We start from the raw sequence: 22,447 nt of genomic DNA, 5'->3' as shown, positions 1-22,447 counted from the left end.
TTCATTTGCATCTTTTAATATGCAGATAATGTTGCATTTAAAGGCTTAAGTTTTTTAATGAAAAATATTCAGAATGTGTGCAATTAATCATCGATAGAATAATTGATTACTCAAATTAGTTGCAGCTCTAATTATTTCAAATTGTTTAATTAAACCATTGTATTCCCTGTTTTTCTTTAAGTTGGACAAACAGAATCGTGCAAAGATCACTGATCTGGGTTTCTGCAAACCCGAGGCCATGATGTCTGGCAGCATCGTTGGGACTCCCATCCACATGGCTCCAGAGCTCTTCACAGGTATTCATGTCCCTTTAACTTTTATACGTTTTGTCACATTTCAGCCACAAACCTGAATGTATTTTGTTTGTATTTCCTGTGTTGGACAAACATAAAGTAGTTACTGGTTGTGGGGGGAAAATGGTGCAGCCTCTGGCTGCATGTTGAGATCGTTCCCCTTCAGAGACGTGATCCTCCGTACCCATCTCAGGTTTTTCAAGCCTCTTGACAAGTTTTCTTGACTCTAGTCAAAGTCCAGACCTAAATGTTGTAGCAAGACTTTAAAGAAGACTTTTTTAAGGCAGTAGACCCGTTTTATAGCTGCTAAATGTCCTTCAGAGAAGCGTGTAAAACTGTTGATGTCACAGAAAGCTGCATCTGTCACTGCAGACCCCCACGCCTCAGTAAAGGTTAATAAAAGTTTCTGAAGCGCTTGTTCATCACAGACACGCATTTCATTAGCTTCCCGGGGTACGAATTTACTTTGGGGTGTCAGGGTAAATTGACTGAAGTTAAATATAATTTTTCTTTTCATAAACTGGAGTCATTTTCGCAAACTTTGACTCCTACAGCGACATGCAGATCTCTGGGCACGTCGACTTGCTGCTGGAGGATCCACAACCCTGAGACTGCTGAGCTTTGCTCCCAGCCACAGCCACCCTCAGCTCCTCAGATTGTTCTCATTTTTACTCATTTGTAACTTTGAAACAGTTTTGTTCTGGTCTGTCACATTAAATACATTTAGATTTATGAATGAAAGGTTTGAGGTGTGAAGTCTTTTGGGAACCACTGCATACCAGTTTCTACTTAAAACATCTTAGCTGTCTAAGCGCAGCTCTTCAACATTCAGACAAATGCAGGACCTAATTTCGGATGTTTTCTCTCGACAGGAAAGTACGATAACTCGGTGGACGTGTACGCCTTCGGGATCTTGTTCTGGTATCTCTGCACTGGTTCAGTGAAACTCCCAGAAGCCTTTGAGAAATGCTCCAGTAAGGACCAGCTGTGGAACAACGTCAAGAAAGGTAAAGATGTCGCTCGTGAAGGAGGGAGCTTTTAGCTCTGGTTTGTGTCTGTTCTTGTTGACTAGCAACAAGAAAGACGAACTTCTCAGGTAAATCATGATGACTTGAATATTGAAATAATCATAAATTAATTTAGTAGTGGATTAATTATGAACTGGTACAGAGGCTCAAATGAAGGCAACATGCTCACAGCAGAATGAAGAAAAAATGATATACATTTTTCTTTTAAGATTAAAAAATATATCTTTGTCTGTAAAGATCGACTGGTTCAAACTCGGTAAAAAAATATTTTAAAATAATTTTTTTGCTGTCCGATTATTAAAGGACTGAGGTTTTCACATGTTGATGTTAGATATATTTTTTAGCTGCAGATGCATCACTTACTACAAATGATAAAGGAATGCTGTTACTGTATTTTAGACAGTGAAATGTTTGCTTTCTTGTTTTAAAAATTAAAGTTAATTATTTGCATCTTTTAATGTGTTTGGTGTTTCATAAAAAAAAAGGTTCGAAATAAAAAGATCTGCAGAATGTGCCGATTTTTATAGATTATCAAATCCGATTAATCGCCTTGATAATTTATAACTAAAATAATTATTTACATCTCTACTGTCTGAATCTGGACAGTTCAGAATATAGCCTGTACTGCCACCTGCTGGACATTCAGCAGGACAGCAGCTGGATCGTTCTTACGGTCTGAGGATCATTCAGGATCGATCTGGGTCAGTTTGTGGTTTAGTTTCTGAGTGATTGGTTCCCTGTACGTCCGTCGTTCCAGGATCCAGACCGGAGCGGGTTCCCACGTTCGACGAGGAGTGTTGGCAGCTGATGGAGGCTTGCTGGAACGGGGACCCTTCCCTCAGACCGCTGCTCGGCATCGTGCAGCCCAGCCTGCAGAGCATCATGCATCGACTCTGCGACTGCAACTCAGAGCAGAAGAGCAGCAGCCTGGAGGATTCAAACTGAAAACACTCCAGACAAACTAACAGAAACCTGATTTTTGTTGTATTTATGAAAAGCAGAGATGAACGGACCAATGAAAACTCACCTCAGCGGTGGTGGATTTGCATTATTTATGAGGAGCTCATGGAAACCAAGAGTATGCAAACGTGTGTTTTATTGCCTTTCGTGTATTTGTATACAAACTCCACACTATACTTTTCTCATTGTAGCTACAGTGCTAATTGCTACTTCAACATTGAAATGCTACTAGATGCAAATTGTTTTAAAAAGTAGTTTGTTCCCAGTATTACAAAAATATGTGTAAGATTAATTTTAGATTGTATTTAAGCTGTCTGCATCTATTCAAAAACATCTTTTTTTTAAATAAAATGAGCTGTTACAACAAAAGGATTTTCTTTATTTGGTGGGTTAAATGAGTAAACTGAAGTTTTAGTTTCAGTCTGCTTTAATAAAACTGGTTCGTTTGTGTAGAAAGTTCAGTTTATTTTGGGAAAATGTGAATGCATAACTCAACTCTGGACTCGGCTCAGTTAAAGTGAACTCTGGAGCAGTTCATGCGGACCGGACAGCGCTCCAATACCAGAAAGCAAACTACAGTGCAGAGCATTCTTTTTTTTTTTTTTTTTTTTAAAGAATTTAAGTTTGTTTGTCTTTTAAAGGTTTTATTGGCTTTAGTGGCCTTTATTTGAAAATAGTTTGACAAGAGGGTCATGAGAGAGAGGGGAAGACATGCAGCAAATGTTGCCAGGCTGGGAATCGAACCTGCGACCACCAGCATGAGGACTAGGGCCCCTGCGCCACCACAGCCCCCCCAGTGCAGAACATTCTGGGTAAATAGAGCTAAAATGTGCGAGTTTAGCACTACACACGCTAAAATCTGGCACCACACTTTGTTTACATTTTGTGACTGATGACGTCACGCTGGTCTTCAGAGGTTTTCATGTTTCCTCTAGCTACGTAGCGCCACCACAGGTAATTGAAAACCGGAGGTTCAGAGAAAGGAGGGCTAAAAGAGGAAGAGTCCTGAAGGAATCGTTTGGGAAGAAGTCAGATTGGTTTAGTGTGAGGCAGGTCATGGTGCCTACTAGGGGAGGGGTCAGATATGGTTGTAGTGCAATTTAAACCCTATAAGTCCTAAATGTTTCAGACAAATTTGCAGTACCGTAATTCCGCCACACTTGGCTCTCCAGCCAATATCAGTTTATTACGGTAATTTCACCCCAGCAGTAGCAGGGAGTTAATGAGGGGCAATCTTTTAATAGACGGTAGATTCTGAAAATAACTTGCTAGATATTGAAAGTTCTAGTTGTTATGGATAAATGGGGAAATATATTTACTCACAGGACATTTAAAGAACAGCGCACAATTAAAATAAGCAAAAATATCCAGGTGGAGATTTTAAATTAAGGGTTAATGGGGTTGATGTGGCCCAAAGAGATTCAAAAACTTATGTCTCTAAGTGAGTTAAATGACTTCTAACCCTTTCATGTGGCAGCCAAGCACCTCGATGGGATGAGATGAGGGGTTAAGTTGAGGCAAAGGTTGAAGTAGGTAAACAGTTGAAATGAGAGTTGAGGAGAGGGTTGATGGTAGGGTTCAGGTGAGATTGGAGAGTTGGATTTAGTGTAGGGTTGAAGTGGGGATTAAGGCGAGTGTTAAGGGTAAAGATTGAGGTGAAGGGTTGAAGGTGGTGTTAACTGTAAGGTTGAAGTGAGGACTGATTGGATTGATTGATTGATAAGGGTTTAGGGTAAGATTGAAATGCGGGTTGAGGGTTCAGGCTAATAAAATTTTTACACTTGGAGAATGTAAAACTCTTATAAGTATGAAGCTGCAACAGGAATCTCCTCCATGCTGCAGCAGGTTTTTGGTCTGTAAAGGGAAAAACAACTGAAGCCAAAAGTGGTACAAAAACATTTTATTTTGTAAAAACAGGAGTAGTAGAATAAAAGAGACAATCCTTTGTTTGGACATCGTGTTATAACACCACGAATGATTCTGCAGTGTTTCTCTGTATGGCATGTAGTTTATACATAAAAAAATGGCAACAACAGCAGTAGCTTTCCTTCAGAGCTTCTCTAAATACATTAAAGATATGTTCTTGATTCATTTACAGGCTGCTCTGTACAGAAGAATGGATTACAGCTCACGCATTTATTTTTTTTACAAAAAGTCATAGTTGTGTCTAGTCTATAAAATACAGCCGTTTAGTCACTGAGCTCAAACGTGTTCATCCCTCATATTTAATGACAAAATCTGAGAGCATCTGTAGCAACAAGCTCCCAGTGGTTCACACCAACAAACAGAAGATTCATTAAACGTCTTTTGATTCCTACTTGCGCAGATTCGACCAAAATGTAGCTTATATGGAGCATTTGAAAAGATTGAAATACACCATGTATAAAGACACACTACCTTGTTTTCTTCACTGTTTGGCCGTTTGGATTGTTAAAATATTTATATTTCCTAAATATAAAACAAAGAGAATTGTACTGATTTCTTCAAATCAGAAGTTTACAAACCAAAAGATTAATGCTTTAAACTATCTGGGAAATCCTGTATGATAAATATGGAAGCAGTAACAAAGAACTGCATTTTTGGAGACATTATTATGACCAATGAGACTAACATTGGTCATGTTGTTACTTTTAGAGGAAAAAGGGTGCCATCTAATTCATGAAAACAAATGGCATCTTAAGGAAAATATGGGAATACTGAAGCAGCATCTAAAGACATCAGCCAGGAAGTTAAAGCTAATCATTTTTTATCCTAATTATTCTGATAAATTACTGAGAAAGACAACTAAATGAACGGTGGAGTTGCAATCCAAACCTGCTGCTGACAGGAGGAATGGGACAAAAACTACAGCAAACTGTTGGGAAAAACCTTAAGGAAAGAAGGAAGTACAGAATATCTGTGTAAAGGTTTATCAAATACTAAGAGAAATTATGTCAACTTCTGAATTTAAAGGTGACCCATTATACTTCCTTTAACAACTTAAATAGGTCTATTGGCTGTACAAAACATTTTGTTGAGCTGAAAATCATTAGATAATGAGATTTTTGTCTGCTGAGCTCTTTTCAGAACGCACTGTCACTTCAAATCCAAATTAACTGCTGCTCCATGATTACACCATACATCTTTGAAAAGCAGAAGTGGAGCATCCTGCAAAACCAACAAGAATGCAGCAAGTCGTTTCTGGATGGTAAGTCAACAAGAAAACACTTGTCTTTTCCAGCAGCCATTGTTCAGCGCATACAGCGATAAAACCAGCTGAGCAAAATGCTGGAGCTCCTCTTGGTTTGCTAGGCAATGGGCTGGGTTGGGGTTGCTAGGTAACAGCGCAGTGCCCATTGAATGTGACTTAATCTGGAGGTTTTTGAAGCAGCTCATTTTCCAGACACCAGGAAACACGAACTCACTACCAGATGTTTTTAAGCACTTTGGCTGTCTTTAGAAGCAGTTGGTGGAAGAACAAAAACGTGCAAAAAGTGAATTTAACAAAATAGGTCACCTTTAAATAATGTTTCAGAAATTATCTAAAAGTTCTTCTCTCTGATTATTGTCAATTTTAACAAATATAAATAATCTATGTAATCCTGACTGACCTACAACATAAAATATCAGATTTTGTTGTCCTTCAGAGAGAGAGAGAAAAAAAGATAGTGGTTTTTTTTTATACAGAGTATGTTAATGTCTGGCGTAAATCAGCTAATTTCTCCTGAAGTTCAGTTCAACGTCCACACACACAGAAATACATAAACGACTCAAAGCTGACGGATGTTTGTCTTTTTGTTTGACTCAGTCGCCTGAGTCTGACCTCCTGCAGCGGCAGGCACAGAGATGCTCACAGCAACCAACAAAACAGTTAAAAAATGACAAAAAGAGGTTTCCCTGAACGTCGGGGCGGACGTCTGGACGACCCACCCAGACACAGACTTCAAAACAGTTTTCATAATCAGGAATTAAAAAAAGAAAACGATAAAAAAATAAAAAAAGGTTGACCATCAACATATCTGGACAGCAAATTTAAAAAAAAGTGCATTTCTTCAAGTATGTAAACAAAATTTCTTTAAAGGGAGGCTTGTTTTATCCGTGTGACTCCTGACGTTTGGCTCACACTCATATGAACTCACACACTTTCAGCGCATTGTGATGACGAAGAGGCGTCGTCTCTCCTCAAGGTGGAGTCCGGCGAGTGGAGAGGAGGAGGGAGGCTCTCTGACCTGCAAAGACACATCCCTCCATCAGCGGGGTCACATGGAGCTGTTGTTGCAGTGGCTGCTGGGAGACAGAGAGGCGGGAGGGCTGATGTGAGGAAGAGGATGAGCGAAGAGTGAGGATGAAGATGGCACAACATGAGGAAGAAGAAACGATAAATGATGGTAAAATTGTGAGGCTCAGACTGTGAGGTGATGATGATGATGATGCTAAATGGATGTGAAGATCCCGATTGGTTCTGGATCAGAAATTCATGGGGCAAAATTAAAGAATAAAAATCTGTGAGTTTTGATTTTGGAAAGGGAAGAGAAAGAAGAATAATTAGGATATTTGATTTTTATGGTTGTTAGAAAAGCCAAAAAGCATTTCAGAAACTTTAAAAAGTCTCTTAATGCAGGCGTTTTAAATGATCTGTTTTACCAATAATCAGGGCTGATAAAACTGATTATGGGTTATTATTTGCTGAGATCTACACTGAGCTTAAATACAGAAATTAAACTGATAGCATCAGATTGTAACTATGGCAACACAACAAACTATGAAGATTATTGTTTACAAATTATTTCAAATTCTGAATGTAAATATTAAATAGTTATTTAATTTATGTACGTTGAAAACTTTAAATCAAATTACATGAACCAACCAGGTTCTCAGAGCCTCTGAAGGCCCGCAGCATTACGGATCTTGCACCGTACAAAGTTACCTTTAGGTGCATCAATAATCACGACACCAGTAATTTAGTAAAGCAGAATTATTTTTCTAACAAATACTTGAACTCAAGTTAAAAGTTGGATTTTTATTAATTTATTTTTCTATGAGAGATTATCCATCCATCCATCCATTTTCTTGCACCCTTTTTCCCTCAGTGGGGTCGGGAGGGGTGCTGGTGCCCATCTCCAGCCAACGTTTCGGGCGAGAGGCGGGGTTCACCCTGGACAGGTCGCCAGTCTGTCGCAGGGCAACACAGAGACACACAGGACACACAACCATGCACACACACACTCACACCTAGGGGCAATTTGGAGAGGCCAATTAACCTGACAGTCATGTTTTTGGACTGTGGGAGGAAACCGGAGTACCCGGAGAAAACCCACGCACGCACAGGGAGAACATGCAAACTCCATGCAGAAAGACCCCAGGCCGGGAATCGAACCCAGAACCTTCTTGCTGCAAGGCAACAGCTCTACCAACTGCGCCACTGTGCAGCCTATGAGAGATTATGATTTGTTAATTTATTTTATGACTTTTCACATCTTCTCATCACAAATCGAAGAATATAAACAAAAATCCTTTGCCTTCAGGAAATTAATAAAACTCTTATTTTGTCTGAGGAAAACTGTACAATCAGATTTCTGCACCAAAGATTCAATAATAAACACATTTTCACTGAGGCTCTTTAAACGTGTAAGTATTTGAAAGTTTAAATTGACATTTGTGACTGTATACCAAATAGACCAGGATGTATTTGATCATGAGGAAGAGGAGTCTGGGAAAGCAGAAGACCTTTTTTCCCCATGTCCCCTTGGGGGCGCCGTAAAACTGCAGGTTGAAAAGAACACCAAGAACAACATTCAGCTGAATTAACTCGTGTTGCCAGAAGCTTTTTTAGTTATTAGATTAAATGTAATTTAAAGAGGCCAATGTCTGTTGTGCATCATAAAAAACAGAAACTCCTTCAGCAGCGACTTAATTAATGTTCTGTCACGTAGTGGTTTGAACTCTAAATTTGTGTCATGTATTAGAGAATCTTGTGTTTATTTGGACATTAAATCTACGTGGCAGTGATCGATGAAAACAACAGTCACTGAGGACAAACGGTAAGTTGGACACAGACAGCTGGAGGACGCTGGATGAACCGGCAGCAGGGGGAGACATCGACAGGCAGACATCTCTGTTTCTCTGAGTTTCACTCACTCTGATCCTGACGAGTCTCCGTCCACCGTCCCCGCCTTGATGCTCAGCGCCACGCCGTTCAGCTGCTCCGGCAGGCCGGGCTTGGGCGGCCCGGACCGGGTCTCGCTAGAGGAGGATCCTTGCGGTGACGGCGTGCCGGGCGTTCCTTCACGAGGCTCACTGTGGACGTGATGGACGCTGTTCCGCTCCACGATGGGAGAAAGCTGCTTCTTCTTTAGGATACCTGCATGAAGGTCCGACATATGGGAGCCCCAAAGTGACAAAATTCAGTTAAGTGATTCATTTACTAACTTATTACTTTGATCTGTCATATTTTAAGTGAGAAGCAAATTAATTGAAAATGCGCTATGATTTAAAAAATATATATTTTAAATAATTCACACAAACATAAAAAAAAAACTTGGATTGTATTTTATGGAAGTTCAAATGTGCCAAATTCAAATAACTAAATAAATAATATTAATAATATTTATCTCTAAAAAAGATTTATTGAATATCAGATAAATTTACAACTACTTTAACAGCCAATCATTTGAGTAACTGGGGAATTTTAATTGCATGTATGTATGTTCAATTATGTATTTAAAGACAAACCCATGTAAGTATATATAATATATATATACAATACAGATATTTTACAACATGTATTTAGTATTTATTATGTAATAAATGCATAAATAATATATTGTTTTAACAAATAAATGCAAATTTCAATAAATAATTTCTACATCCAATTTGTTTTTATAAATTTTTTTGAACATTTAAATATTCATGGATATATTTGCTCATTCATCTATTATTTCTAATGTATTTTAGTGATTAAATATATAAATGTTTATTTACTTGTTTATTTATTGAATTATAAGACTATTCATACAGCAAATGAATAAATAAATGCTGATCATATGATAACTTTTTTATTAATTAGATATTATGCACATTTTTCACATGTAAATAACTGTATAATAGTTTATTTTTCATTGTGTCTATTGCCAAATTGGTTCCAACTTTAATTCATTTTACTGACAGACATTCATTATAATTGTATGATTTATTTATTTATGACACAGTGGCACTTTTGTCATTCCGTAGAATCGGATTTATCTCTGCTCTCAGTATAGCCAACATTAGATCAGTGAATGGTTGTGATTTTCAGGGCTTGCCTCTGTGCGGATGGGCGCCGATGTTTGGGAATGCAGGCAGCAGCGTCGTCATGCAGTCCTGCGACCTTTCGTCTGCTCTGCGACCCGGAGTTGGCTGCGTTGACTCTGGACTGTTCAGCTTTGATCCCTCGCCATCGCCAAGCTCATCGTCACTCACTGCTGCTGAGCGGTTCACAGGCCAGGGCATCGGACCTAAACTGTTGTCTGAAAAACGGAGGGACAAAAATTAAATTCAGTTCCTACAGTAAAAAAAATAAAAAGACTACAATGAAACAAAACAATGGCTGAGAAAAGCAGCATCTTGGGGTCACCAAGTCAGATGCTTTCTACATAAAAATCAAAGGAGGCGTGTCTTCATGTCACAAACGTGATCATGTGGAGTTTGTTCAATTCTGCTGGCAAGGAGATGAAAGGAGTCAAAGTTCAAAGATCCCTAAGCCTGGCTTTTGTCTTTCTAAGAAACTTTGCTTGATTTTCACCTCTCTTCTCTGCTCCCTCTGGGATTTATCTAATTGAAATGGATTCCTCCGGTAGATTTTCAACCGGGTCGATCAGCAATTCACATGTTATACTGTCACGACATGGCGACAGTTTCAACAAATATGTAAAAAACATACTTTTGCTACATGCTGCAGCTTTCACTGCCTTTCAGATTGGCTCTTCTCTTTTTGCAGTGAGGATGGCATTTTCCGGTAAGCAAAACGATGCAAAACTTTTGTCCGTTTTGCATCACACGCAAAACGGACAAACGTTAGTGATTGGGTAAAACATAAAACTTCAACGCAGTCCACGCCTCCAGGAAGCAATCGTTTCTCAATAGTCGAGGCTTCAGATCCTCTGGATGAAACAAACAGTGTCGAACCAGTGGCTGGTTTTATCTTTCTCTCTATTTGCGATCTTTTTCCCCCCACAAAAACAAAAAGCATAACCAACCAGAAGGATGGAAAACTGAAATATGTCCAGTGTGATCTGGCTCTTTACCCTGCGGCTGAGGTCTCTTAGTCCCGTTAGACGCCAGGTTTTCCCAGCATTCCTCTGGTGGGAGCGGACCCTCCTCATCCTCGCTGTCAGAGGAGTGTGTGGAGGTGTAGGACCCGCTCTGGTCGTCCTCCAGGGACAGGTCGCTGTCTGAGTCCGTGTCATGGTCTGCCGTGCGGACAGACAGAGCGTTAGGTGAAGTCTGGAGGTGGAACCTGTGTTGGTGAGGCGGATGAAAGACGATACCGTCCAGACGCTCCTTCGTCTCGTGGAAGAGCGACGTCTGGTCGTTCAGAGCGATGTGAGCCTGGCTGTTGTTCAGTCCGTCCTCCCTGTAGGAAGACAGAACAGCTCACTGTTACTCCACCACCACCATCATCATCATCACCACACGGCCGCTCCTGAAGCATCGCCCTCACCGGAGGGCAAACGGGACGTAGCTCTGCTGGCTCTTTCCGCTCTGCATGGTGCCGTTCAGAGACACGCTGGAGTCTCCAAAGGGAAGGTGGTACAACCGGCCGTCCATGTAGCTGCTGTTGCCTTTGTAGCTCTGGAACCAAAGAGAGAAAAGGCTTTACAACGATCAAATGACTGGAACATGAAGCAGCGCAGAGATGGAAGACCTGCTGACTTATGCACAGCTGATCATTTAAACACATAGGGACAGAAAACGGTGTTGAACCGTTTTAACTTTTAGGATTATTTTCTGTAGAAAACCTGAGAAGACATAGTAAATAATATAAAGTCGTTGGTAATGAAGGTTTTTTTCTGTTCAGAAAAGGGAAGAGAAGATGCATCGGCCTTTTTTAACCAAACGATTCTCATGTTTGACTTCCTGACTGCTTGAGGCTCAAGTTTCCGATTTCAGGGTTTGTAAAGATAATTTCTTAAAGTAAATATCAACGATATTTAGATATTTCTACATGGATCAGCCTTTAAATATATAACCTACAATGAATGAATAACAGGAAAAAGACAGAAAGAGAAATTCAGAAAGATGGAGACAAAGAAAACAATCAATAAATAAAGAAAATATGAATGAATGAATGAATGAATGAATGAATGAATGAATGAATGAATGAATGAATGAATGAATGAACAAAGGAAACCTGCTGTCTAATCAAAAATCTGGACTACTTGTAACTAAATCACATAATATAACTCCGATAAATGAAAGAGATTCATATTAAAGGCTCTTCCTCTGAACTCACCGAAGCTTTAGATTTGATCAAGTGATCGGGGCGTTTCCTGCTGCAGCAGTACTTCATGGCCTTCCTCGCCTCCTTATTGAAGACGATGCGGAAAAAGAAAACAAACGGACCCTGCAACAACAAAGCAAAACAAAAACAACGTGAAGGACAAAGATCAGGTGACAGGACTTGCAGTCATTAGCTGTCAGCGGTCGAGGCTCAGGTCTCACCTGCACACAGTTGAAACCTGCAAACAGGTAGTGGAAGACGATCACGTCACTGTTGACGGAGAGAAGAGCCAGGAAGCACGTGACGGAAACCAGGAACAGGACGCCGCCGGCGGTCTTCAGGCCCGAGCTGCAGGATAAAACCCAACCAGAGAAGGAGGGAAGAAGTTAGTGAGCATCTGCAAAGGTTCAGGGATCCGAAGAATGAAAGCCGATGATGAGTTCCTTCTGGTCTATTGATCATCTGTTAGGCAAAATGTGAATTTTGGCAATAAGTTAATGTTTCAAATTGAGCCGTTTCAAAACCAGCTGGAGCTGCTACTCACCTAGCAACCCCAGTGAAGCCCAACGCATAACCTAGCAACCCCACTGAAGCCCAGCTCGTTACCTGGCAACCCAAGGGGAGCTCGAGTACATTAGGTTTTACAACAGCTGCTGGAAGAGACAAGTGTTTCTTTGTTGAATTACCATGCAGAAACCACATGCTGCATTCTTGTTGGTTGTGCAGAAGGCTTTGCTAATGCTTTTCAAAGATGTACTGTTGCATAATTGAACATCTGTTTGCTGCCAGTTTCGTGTGTGGATGTAAACGTTGGGTTGGGGGCGTGGCCAGCAGCAGCTGAATAGGATTTAAAGTGACAGGACCCCCTAAAGCAGCTCAATCTGTTTTAGGGTCTCACACTAGGAAGAACTGACCCGACTAAAATATCATTAACCAAGAATGATTTTGTGAAAAAATGTAATGAACATATTCTGGTTAGCCCATAGATCTAAGCTAACTTGTTTGGGTAAGGCTAACACCTTTAGAGATGTTTAATGACCGAGTCTGGATACTCACACTCGGGGATCTTTCTTCTCGATGCTGTGGTGTCTCAGTGTGCAGGAGGCTCTGGACGACAGGATGTACAGGAAGATGTTCATCTGCAGACAAAACACCAGACATCTCACACCTGTGAGCCTAAACATTTAATCTGGATAAAAACAATTCGACAAACTCTGCCAAGGTGACTTCGTTCACAATACATTCAGTCGGACATCCTGTGAGCACGGACTCACCGACACCGCCAGGGCGATCGGTCCAGCGAAGCTCCAGATCAGCGTGTCGAACATGGAGAGCCAGCAGAAGTCGGGGTTTCCGTAGCCTTCAGGGTCCAATCCCACTGCCAAACCTGGAGATTACGCCACAAACCACAGACTCTAAAACTAAACTCTGTAGGACATTTTTCATTTTAATGCATCGTTTAAAATCTTAATACACAATAGTGCACCAGGGTTTTATTTTAACAGTATTACAGATGTGAAGTTTGGCCAAATGTGTTTATTTATTCAGTGGTTTTATTTTGTTTCATTATATGCACTATGAAGCTTACCGGAAGTAGTAAGCTTCATAGTGCTGTTCACACTGGAGGGATGAGATGCTGCATGTTTTAGTAACAATTTATTCATTTAATATAAATTAAATAAAGAGTCAGTACTGCCAATACTACACTGATTTTATTACCTTTGATTCAAGTTTGATATATTAAACTTCTGACCTTTAGGTGTTTTTTAAAAACCTAAAGACAGAATTTGGACAAAGTTTATACAACGTACTTCATAACAGATTAATAAAACAAACAGAAAGAATAGAATAAAGTAATTTGTGTTTTTTTTCCTTAAATAAACAAACAACTATAATACGAAAGTAAATCAAAGCAAAAATCTTTTTGAGGTGGAGTTCAGTTGAAATTTCATGAGAGAATCTTAAATTAAAGTATTGATCTTAGCATGTTAGTGTTATAATATATATTATTGATATTTTGGACCAATGCGATCATCTCTATTTCACATCATCACAACCTGGCTTCACATTTGATTCAGACTGGCAGAAGCTAAATCCATAATGTCAGACACATTGTTTTCCTTTAAATGAGGAAGACCCAGACCGGTGATGAAGGCCGGGACGCCCCATCCGATCAGGTAGTAGAACCTCATGGGTCCATAGTTGATGTCTCGGACTTCGCTGATCATGCGGTAGATGTGCAGGCCTTCCAGGAAGAGCCAGGAGAAGGAGCAGAGGTAGAAGAAGTGCAGCAGGATGGCGATGACTGTGCACAGGAACTGCAGGACAGAAGGACAGACTGAACCACAGACGAACCTTTAATGTCAAACATATCAGAAAACTTTAAATCTAAGAATTATTAGGCCATTTGAAGACTCAGCCGTTACAGGACTTGCCAGTGCATCTGCAAAGGCTTCACCTCTAACCTTGCTCCATTGAAACATTTAGATCAACCTGCTGCTGAGAAACATATGGCTTAGAGTGATGGGAAAATCTGGAAATGGAAACCAGTGGAAAAACTTCCAGAATTGGGATGAAAAAGCAGGAAAAGTGTGAGGAGAGAAGAAGAGACAGGCTAAGTGGTTTACCGGGTTGTCAGCCTGGTTGATTCCCAGGATGAAGATGAGCTCAGACAGAAAGAGAGCGCCGGCTCCATTGTTGATTATACTTGTCTTGTTGCACTGCATGGCTCTCAGGGACACGAGGAAGACGGAGGTGAGGAAGAGGAAGCCCAGCGTCACGCCAGCTGTGCTCCACGTCAGGATTTTGATGGGCAGGATTTCTCCGTTCTGGTGCAAACATCGTTTATTTAGCACAGAGCTGCAGCCAGGCTGCTGCTGATCGGAGGGCCGACTCACCTCCCTCCTGGAGACGTCCATCAGCACGGCGAAGCTGGTCATGTGGTAACACTGGCAGCTGATGTGGGAGCTGTTCCTGAAAACCACCTCGCAGCCTTTCGCTGACCAGCCGCCGCTTCCCCCTCTGAAACACAACCAGGCGTCATGAGAGGAGTGCGGCGCCGCCCTGTCGGTCCGTCACGCCGAGCGGCCTCGCACTCACAGGATGGTGTGGTTCCAGAACACGCAGATGGGCTTGGAGCGCTCCTCAGTGGCGACCAGGCGAAACTGCACCGTGATGGGCTTGTCCAGCGCGTGCTGCAGCAGCTCGTCGTTGTCGTGCACTGTGATGCTGACCACCGGCGTGTTGATGACCGGACGCTTCGGCACGCTGCCGCAAAACGAGTCAGAATCAGAACATGGAAAACGCTTTTCTGTCGACAAAGCGACTCGAGCCAAATCGCTGTAACCATAAGCGACATAAAACTTATGAAAAGCATATACAAAGGTATTTTAATAAAATTTTACCTACATGATCTTATCTACCTATTTTATCTACCTTAACAAAGGTCTAAAAATCAACCACTGTCCTTTTTCGTTCTCCAGTCAGACGTCTGATATTTTTAGCAACGTTTCAAACAAGTAAAGTCAGTATTGGTATCGGTCAAAACCGGAATCGGCAGACCAGGGTTTTTTTTTTTAAATCAGTAATCGGACAGAAAATTGCAATCGGTGCACTAATGTTAAATACAACCTAAATATAAAGCAAATAAGTAAAATGAAATAATAAAACGTATATTAATATATTAATAAAGCTATAAGTGAGTCCAGAGTTGGGTGTTGTGTAATCTGATGGCTGCAGTTACACTGCAAAATCTTGCCACGTATTTTTTGTCTGGAATTAAAGTTGAATTAAAACAAAACTTACTTAAAAGTAACTTTTCAGCGAGACGTAGCAGCTCGTTTTAAATCAATAATGCTGAAAAAGTTTGAGTTTCAGTGGCAGATTATTTAACGAATAACATGGGAATAATGTCTTGCTGTAAGTGAAATAATCTGCCAACTCAAACTTTTTAAAGTCAATATTAAATGATTATTGACTTAAAACAAACTCCTTTATTTTGCTGAAAAGTTACTTGTAAGTTAGTTTTATTTTAATTGAAATGTACTGAGATATTTGTACTAGAAATAGCCCAAAATTATTGGTAAAACTTTGTGTTTTTGCGGTTTAACTTGCCATATACAAATCCAAAATTACTTTGTTCATGGCATCTAAATTCAATCATCTGAACTTCCACATTTCAAACAATCAGAGAAGTTCATTCAGGTTTTTGTTCCACATCCATAATGCAGCCTTACTCCATTTTCTCCTCTGCATCCACATCAAATATTTACAGTAATAAACTTTAAGAAACGACAGAGCTTCGTCTCACCGCAGACTCCTCTTGTCCGGGTCGTAGCTCTCGGGCAGAAGCGACGCCAGGCTGTGGAAGATGATGACGCTGGCCACCGCGTCCTGCTGGCTGTCGTCCGGGTGTCGCCTCTTCCTGTTAGCCGAGTGGTTCCTCTGCGAGGAGGACTCTGGGAAAACGTCCAGGTGTCTGTGGCCCCTGCTGTCCATGGGCGGCTGGAAGACCGAGTCGGGGAGAGTGACGGCCGTCTCCTGGTCCGCGGGACGCGGGCCTCTCAGGGACTGGTACCGCGGCAGCCTGGCTCCGGCAAAGTTAATCTTTTTCAGGCGGTCCACGGAGATGACTGCAGAACCGGACAAAAGATGAGGAAGCGTCAAAAACTCAAATAAATCAGATTTTATATAATGTATCTCAGCTTGAAATGACCTAAATATGTCGAGTTCATCTAAAGAAATATCCAGTTTCCAAGAACACAAAGCGCTGAGCAAATTAAAAATAAAATATTTAAATAATGAATATGATAAAAAAAAAACACACACACACACATAATCACAACAGGTGTGAGGTATAAATATTAGATTTTGGAGTTTTGCTCAGATTTCTTATGACTGCAGTTCTGGAGAAAGTGTAAATTATACACAAGCAAAATTTTCATTATTAATGTTTTCTTGTTTCCTCACTGAAAGGAGCAGAAGAATCTGCACAGATTTTTAATTTTAGTAAGTGAAATAACCAAATAATTCAAACTTGTTTGAACTGAGTTCACAAATTGTCAATATTAATATTGTTAGAATTATTCAGTTTTATTATAAGATTCATATAATCTATAAATCTTGGCGAAAAGGGAAGTATATCTTGTTTAAACAGATAAAAACATTTTGTGGGGTTTTTAGTGTTTTTGACAAACGTTTGCATTTGGTCTCCATCTTTTAATGAACACATGTGGTGTAACCTTTGATGTGCATTTTTGGAGATTACTAAGAAATGACATTCTTCATTAAAAAAAAAAACAATTATAGTATCATTAATATTTAAAATGTTAAAAAAGTTATTGAAAATACATATGACAAAGCTGAAAAGGCATTTTATTTTTATTATATTGCACACAACCTCTACTACTACTACTACTAATAATAATAATCATAGTAAATATTATTATTATTGGTAGTATTAGTAGCTGCAGTAATTATGGTGGTTGTAAATATTTCTAAGAATATTAACAGTGGGGCATCCAGACCAGGATAGTGAAAATATTAGGGGAAAAAACTAAAAAAAAAAGAAGAAAAAAACACAAGACAGACATTATGTAATTTTATTGACTCATTATTCAATTATTTACTGGGTTTTTATGTATTTCTCTGACATAATCATGCCTCTGATTGGCCGGTGGTGGGCAGCGTTTTTCAGAAGGGGCCATGGCCCCGCCTCCCCCCCCCGCTTAGAGATGCTACTGAACATAAAAACTAAAGTAAATAAATGCAGGTTTTCCTGTTGCATTGTAACCATCCTCACCTATGTTAGGCGTGACGATGGTGAAGGGGCTCAGGTAGGTCTTCCTCATGTTCTGAGCCAGTGTGTTGGCATAATCCTCGTAGTGCCGCAGCAGCGCCGCCGAGCCGCCCTCCGAGTGCTGGATCAGCTCCCAGTGCGTCTTCGTCTCTGGAGCCAGGACGCTGCTGCCCACCGCGATCAGGTTCTGTCACAAAGCGATCGATACTTCAGACTCACAGTGATACAAAGTCTTTGCTGTTGCTTTCCTTTAAGTTTCGCTTTGCAGAGTTGGTGTGAGGTTCACCGCTCACCCAGTGGCGGAGCTAGACTTTTAAAGTTGGGGGGGCGAAGGGGGGGCCAGGACTACCTCTCGGGGGGACAAAATTTTAAATGTGTGTGTGCACATCTATATATATATAAAATTTAAAAAAATAACCAAACTGAATATTTGGTTAATTTTTAAGCCCCTCTGTCATTTGACATCTTATAATTAACACCTTTGACTGCCGCACATGGAGACATGATAGACTTTATGCAAAGAGTTAATCGCAGAGGAAACTAAAATCAATCAAATAAAAGATCCTTTCTGAATATCATCTCATGGACACTGAACTAAATGCGTCTTTCTGACCGGGAGCTGACAGCGTGTTGAAGAGTTATGGACACCTTGGTTAGGAAGCTCTGCTTGGACAGGTAATTTGACAGGTAACAATAGTTCGGGTCGGACCAGAATTAGCCTGATGGTGGTTCGGGCTTCTGATGAGTTTACATTTAATGAGTTTGGAGCACACAGAGAAAAACTAAAGAGAATTTTATGATCTACTTATTATAGTTTAAGTAGAGGAATAACAGCTGACTGTTGAGAGAGGAAAGAAATTAAAGTGCAGATCCGATAAACAGAAACAAGCGCAGAGCGCTGGGCAATAAATGCGCGTAAATGCTCCAATTAATCACACGTGAGATGGCAAACGCCAAATATACAATATATAGTTACACTGCATACGTTAATGATGTTTTAAAAACAAAACCAGTAAAAACTTAACTGAGTTAATATGTCAGATTCCCTCCTCACCTCGTCTTGATAAGAACAGAGAGCGGTTCGCTGGTTTCTGTCCAGACTGTGATCAGCTGACCACTTGGTGCGCAGACAGTTTCAACTTTACCCACGGAGAACATTGTGGAGCTCATTATTAATCAGACTAAGAACAATATCTGTCAGAGAATCATCTCTGATCTGGTCGCTTTAACGGACCAGAGGCTTTGAAGCGCCTAGCGCAGCTGATCTGCTTCTGCTGGTTTTTTCTCCCGCAGAGGGAAGTGATGCGGGATCAGGAAACGATCAGAGTTCTGCTGTCTTCTAATCACGTCATTTCGTGAAATGTTGCCTGATTTTAAAAACGTTCTCGCAGAGAAATAATAAATGTTTCGTTTGATGACTACAAATTGGAAATAAAATTTTTTTTTTTTTTTTGACAGACAACAAAAAAACTCCAGCGCCACCTCTGCTCCAAACTACGAACATTGTCTGCCCCTCTTCGGTTTTTTCTCTTTTTTGCGGAGGATCAATAAATAACTTATTGGTGTTTTACAACCACCAGGTATGAAGCGCTTTAGCCTTTGAGTTGCACCACAGCGCAGCACAACTGAAACATCCAGGAGAAGAATATCAGCTTGTTGTTATGAGTATAAAGGAGGCTGGTATCGCGCCTGATAAAAATCTATTTATTTATGTCATCACATGGACTTATATAAAGTTTTATACATTTTCTTTTCATATATTTATTATTGCTTTTCTTCTTTAGATATATTGACTTAGAATGATTCCAAATAATGTACAGGAATAACCTGGTGCCGTTACATGTCAATCAACAGGGGGGACCACGGGGGGGGCCAATCAGATGACAGGGGGGGCACTGGCCCCCCTGGCCCCCCTCTCTGGCTACGCCACTGCGCTCACCTCGGTGAAGTGGACGTCCTGCGTGGCCGTGAGGTTGAAGCCCTGCTGGTTGATCTCGTGCTGCAGCAGGACCTGAGTGAGGCGGTACGCCACTTTGACGTCGCTGCCGTAGAAGGTATCTGTGTGGGCGGTGGCGTTGGCCAGCAGGGCGGCGGTCTGCTGAACGCGCCCAGAGTTGAGGAGCGACGTGTTGCGGTGCAGCTTTTCTGACTGGAGGAGGGAAGTCAGACACAAATATTCAGTCACTTCTACATTTTATTCATGCATTGGACCATTTTAAGATTGATTTTTTTTTCCTCTGCTACCAGCGGGAAGTAAGCTGTTAGTGATTCTTTCACAAAATGTTAGATTCATGATGAGTGTATGTAAACTTCTAGATGATAATCAGAGTTTCCTCTCAGAAATTCACCAAACTTTCACTTCAGTATCACTTTATTTTAGCAAATTATCAACACTACAAACAGAAAAAAACAAAATTCTCCTTCACTAACCCAGAATTTAACAAAAAAGGAATAGGCTGGAACTTTTCCCCCTAGTTTTCTGTCTAGTTTTGATTTTGAAAGCAAGTTGTCATTGTGATTCAACTTCATAAAAACTTTGTGTTTATTATGCAAAACCTAAATATGACGCAGTGACATCTGTGGTTGTAAGGTGACTTTGTACAGATCTTCACTAACTTCATTATACATAAACACTGATGTCACTGGATGAGTGGGAGAGCATGAAAGAAAAGAAAGAACCTTTCCCTTTACACAATATCTGTGTTTTTATTTTTCCGTTTGAGTTTCTTCTGCTTCTAAAAACAGCCAAACAAAAAATAAAACAACAAAAAACACCCCGACGTTTTCCGGTAATAATTTAAGTTTTTTTTGGTGTAGGGAAATGAGCCGTTTCAAAAGTCATATTTGACGGACACTGTGCCGTCACCTAGCAACCCCAGCAAAGTTCAGCCTGTTACCTAGCAACCCAAGCGGAACTTGAGCACATGTTGACTTTTCATTCAGAAATAAAACTTCACTTCTGCTTTTCAAAGATGTACAGCTGTATAATTGTGTATCTGTTTGCAATTGGGCTGGAAAGAAAAAAATTCTGTTTTTTAAAATTTAACTTCTTGGGTTTCCAGAGTGATATTAAGAACCACCATCTTGTTTAACAAGTGTCTTTAAAAGCTTCTCACTGTTTCAGTTTTGAATTCAGGTCAACTCATAGAAAGATTTAAATAAAAGCCAAGACGTTTTCTGCGATTTGTAACTTGAGGGGAAAAAACTTGATGAAAATCAGAAACTGAATTTGGTATTAAAAAAATAGGACATTTTATTTTGAAGCTCTAGTTTCCATTTTCCATTTTCATGTGCGAGTGTAAACACTGAGTTGGACGGTGTGACCAGCAGCAGCTTATTTTGATTTAATGCGACAAAAAGCCCTGAAACATTTTATTCTGAAAAGGAGGAACTGATCAGATTGAAATCTAATTATCTAAGAATAATTTTGTGCAACAAATGTTTTGCATCATTCATAAATCTATCCTAACCTGTTCAGCGAAGCATATCAGGTCACCTTTATGTCTTTCAACATTGGCTTTTATTGATTACATCTGTTTATTGATGTAATCATCTCATGTCTCCATCACGTTGTGAGGTAGGATTGGGTGTTGTTCTGTTGGGAGGAGCTACTCACCAAGGCTTTGAGCTTGCTGAAGGTGACGGAGGTGCAGTTGAAGAGGTTGGGAGGAAGCCAGCCCTTGTGCTCGTCACAGTGCCGGATTGCTGTTCCTGGGAATGCGGACACAGAGTCGTCACAGTGGAGCTGAGCCAGGAGAAGCCTTCAGGCTGAGTTCATGTATTGCCATTATTTTATGATAATTTGATGAGGTGCCAAAAAGCCATCATACCAACACTTCCCCTGGGACAGGGGACGGCTGCAGGGAGACCAAACTTAGTCCTGGGCCACCATATCCCCGCCTCGATGGCCTGAGGGCAGCTGTCATAGATTACTGCGAGAGAAGGAGCACGAAGGAGAGAAAATGTGAGATATTTTTAAATATTTATGTAGCTTTTATGAAATATAGAGCTGTTCCATTCAGACCTTCGCAGCCGCTGGCAGAGACCTCGGCGAACGGGTTGTCACAGCGATCGCACTGGCGCCCGATGACGCCTGGCTTGCACTGGCACTGGCCGCTCTCTCTGTCACAGGCCCTGGAGAACGAGCCGACGGGGTAGCAGTCGCACAGCAGGCAGGTGTCGCTGCCCTCGGGACGGTAGTGGTTGTCCTGAACGAGGAGACGGAGAGACACGTCGCTAAGGAACGGCACCTTCGCTTTTCTGTGCCGGCAAAAATGTGAAGCCAAGAGGCGAAAACGTGCAACAGCTGAACTGCTGGTGGGTCAAACTGGAAAATAACAACACTTTACCGAACCTATAAGATGTCATTGTTGTTATTTTTCAGGTCAAAATAAGACTTTCAGGTTCCTACACATTTATAAAGGAGGCTCTTTAATCTCTCAGCTGGATCCTGATTGGTTCAGGGATCTAATGATCCTGACGGGTATTCAGACTATGAAGGCGGATGCTTGCATTCAGGACTGAAACGATTAATAGTGATGCATTTATTATTGAAATAATCATCAACTAATTTATTAATCAATTAATAATTAACTTAAGCATGCAGACTCTATAAAAGGTCATTTCCTGAAAGAACACTAAAACTCCTGAAAAACTGTGCAAAAATTATTTTGTATTTGAGATTTAAAACAACATGTTTTCCTGTAAATATCCTCTAGTATCAGCTTTAGCTTCACTTGGATCAAATTCTTTAAAGAAATTTAGTCTTTTCATGTGAGTCATTCACTCTGTTACAGACGCCCAATAAAACAATAAAATGTAAACATATAAGCGCACAGACATAAACATTTTTTAAATTTTTTTTAATGTATTTAAAAGTAAAAACAAAGTGCTTAAATAAATAACGCATTTT

The 22,447-nt window shown here is 40.5% G+C and overlaps 2 protein-coding genes across 7 annotated transcripts in view; one reads left to right on the top strand and one right to left on the bottom strand.

Moving 5' to 3' along the window:
- The window catches only part of dstyk (dual serine/threonine and tyrosine protein kinase), a 36,741-nt gene extending 34,091 nt beyond the window's left edge, over positions 1–2,650 (top strand). Inside the window, exons 12-14 of the mRNA XM_008409794.3 lie at positions 182–296; positions 1,166–1,300; positions 2,079–2,650. Coding sequence (XP_008408016.1) covers positions 182–296; positions 1,166–1,300; positions 2,079–2,266 — 438 coding nt within the window. The 3' untranslated portion in view covers positions 2,267–2,650. The remainder of the gene's footprint in view (positions 1–181; positions 297–1,165; positions 1,301–2,078) is intronic.
- Positions 2,651–4,166: 1,516 nt separating this feature from the next.
- The window catches only part of celsr2 (cadherin, EGF LAG seven-pass G-type receptor 2), an 83,727-nt gene continuing 65,446 nt past the window's right edge, over positions 4,167–22,447 (bottom strand). The window contains exons 15-34 of one of the 6 annotated variants that reach the window (XM_008409793.3): positions 21,560–21,743; positions 21,366–21,467; positions 21,152–21,246; positions 19,475–19,684; positions 17,539–17,722; positions 16,048–16,369; positions 14,838–15,005; positions 14,636–14,759; positions 14,366–14,566; positions 13,882–14,056; positions 13,013–13,125; positions 12,795–12,877; positions 11,960–12,086; positions 11,751–11,861; positions 10,959–11,089; positions 10,786–10,871; positions 10,543–10,707; positions 9,562–9,765; positions 8,399–8,621; positions 4,167–6,489 (exon numbers count right to left, since the gene is read on the bottom strand). In XM_008409793.3, the coding sequence (XP_008408015.2) occupies positions 6,396–6,489; positions 8,399–8,621; positions 9,562–9,765; positions 10,543–10,707; positions 10,786–10,871; positions 10,959–11,089; positions 11,751–11,861; positions 11,960–12,086; positions 12,795–12,877; positions 13,013–13,125; positions 13,882–14,056; positions 14,366–14,566; positions 14,636–14,759; positions 14,838–15,005; positions 16,048–16,369; positions 17,539–17,722; positions 19,475–19,684; positions 21,152–21,246; positions 21,366–21,467; positions 21,560–21,743 (3,102 nt within the window). In that variant the 3' untranslated portion in view covers positions 4,167–6,395. The other 5 variants (XM_081607182.1, XM_008409792.3, XM_017304906.2 and 2 more) reach the window with 5 other exon arrangements.

The sequence above is a fragment of the Poecilia reticulata genome, chromosome 5 (genome assembly GCF_904066995.2).
Source record: "Poecilia reticulata chromosome 5, P_reticulata-male-v2, whole genome shotgun sequence".
Taxonomy (NCBI): Eukaryota; Metazoa; Chordata; class Actinopteri; order Cyprinodontiformes; family Poeciliidae; genus Poecilia; species Poecilia reticulata.
Note: the sequence above shows the minus strand (reverse complement) of the source record. Positions and strands in the feature narration are given on the sequence as shown.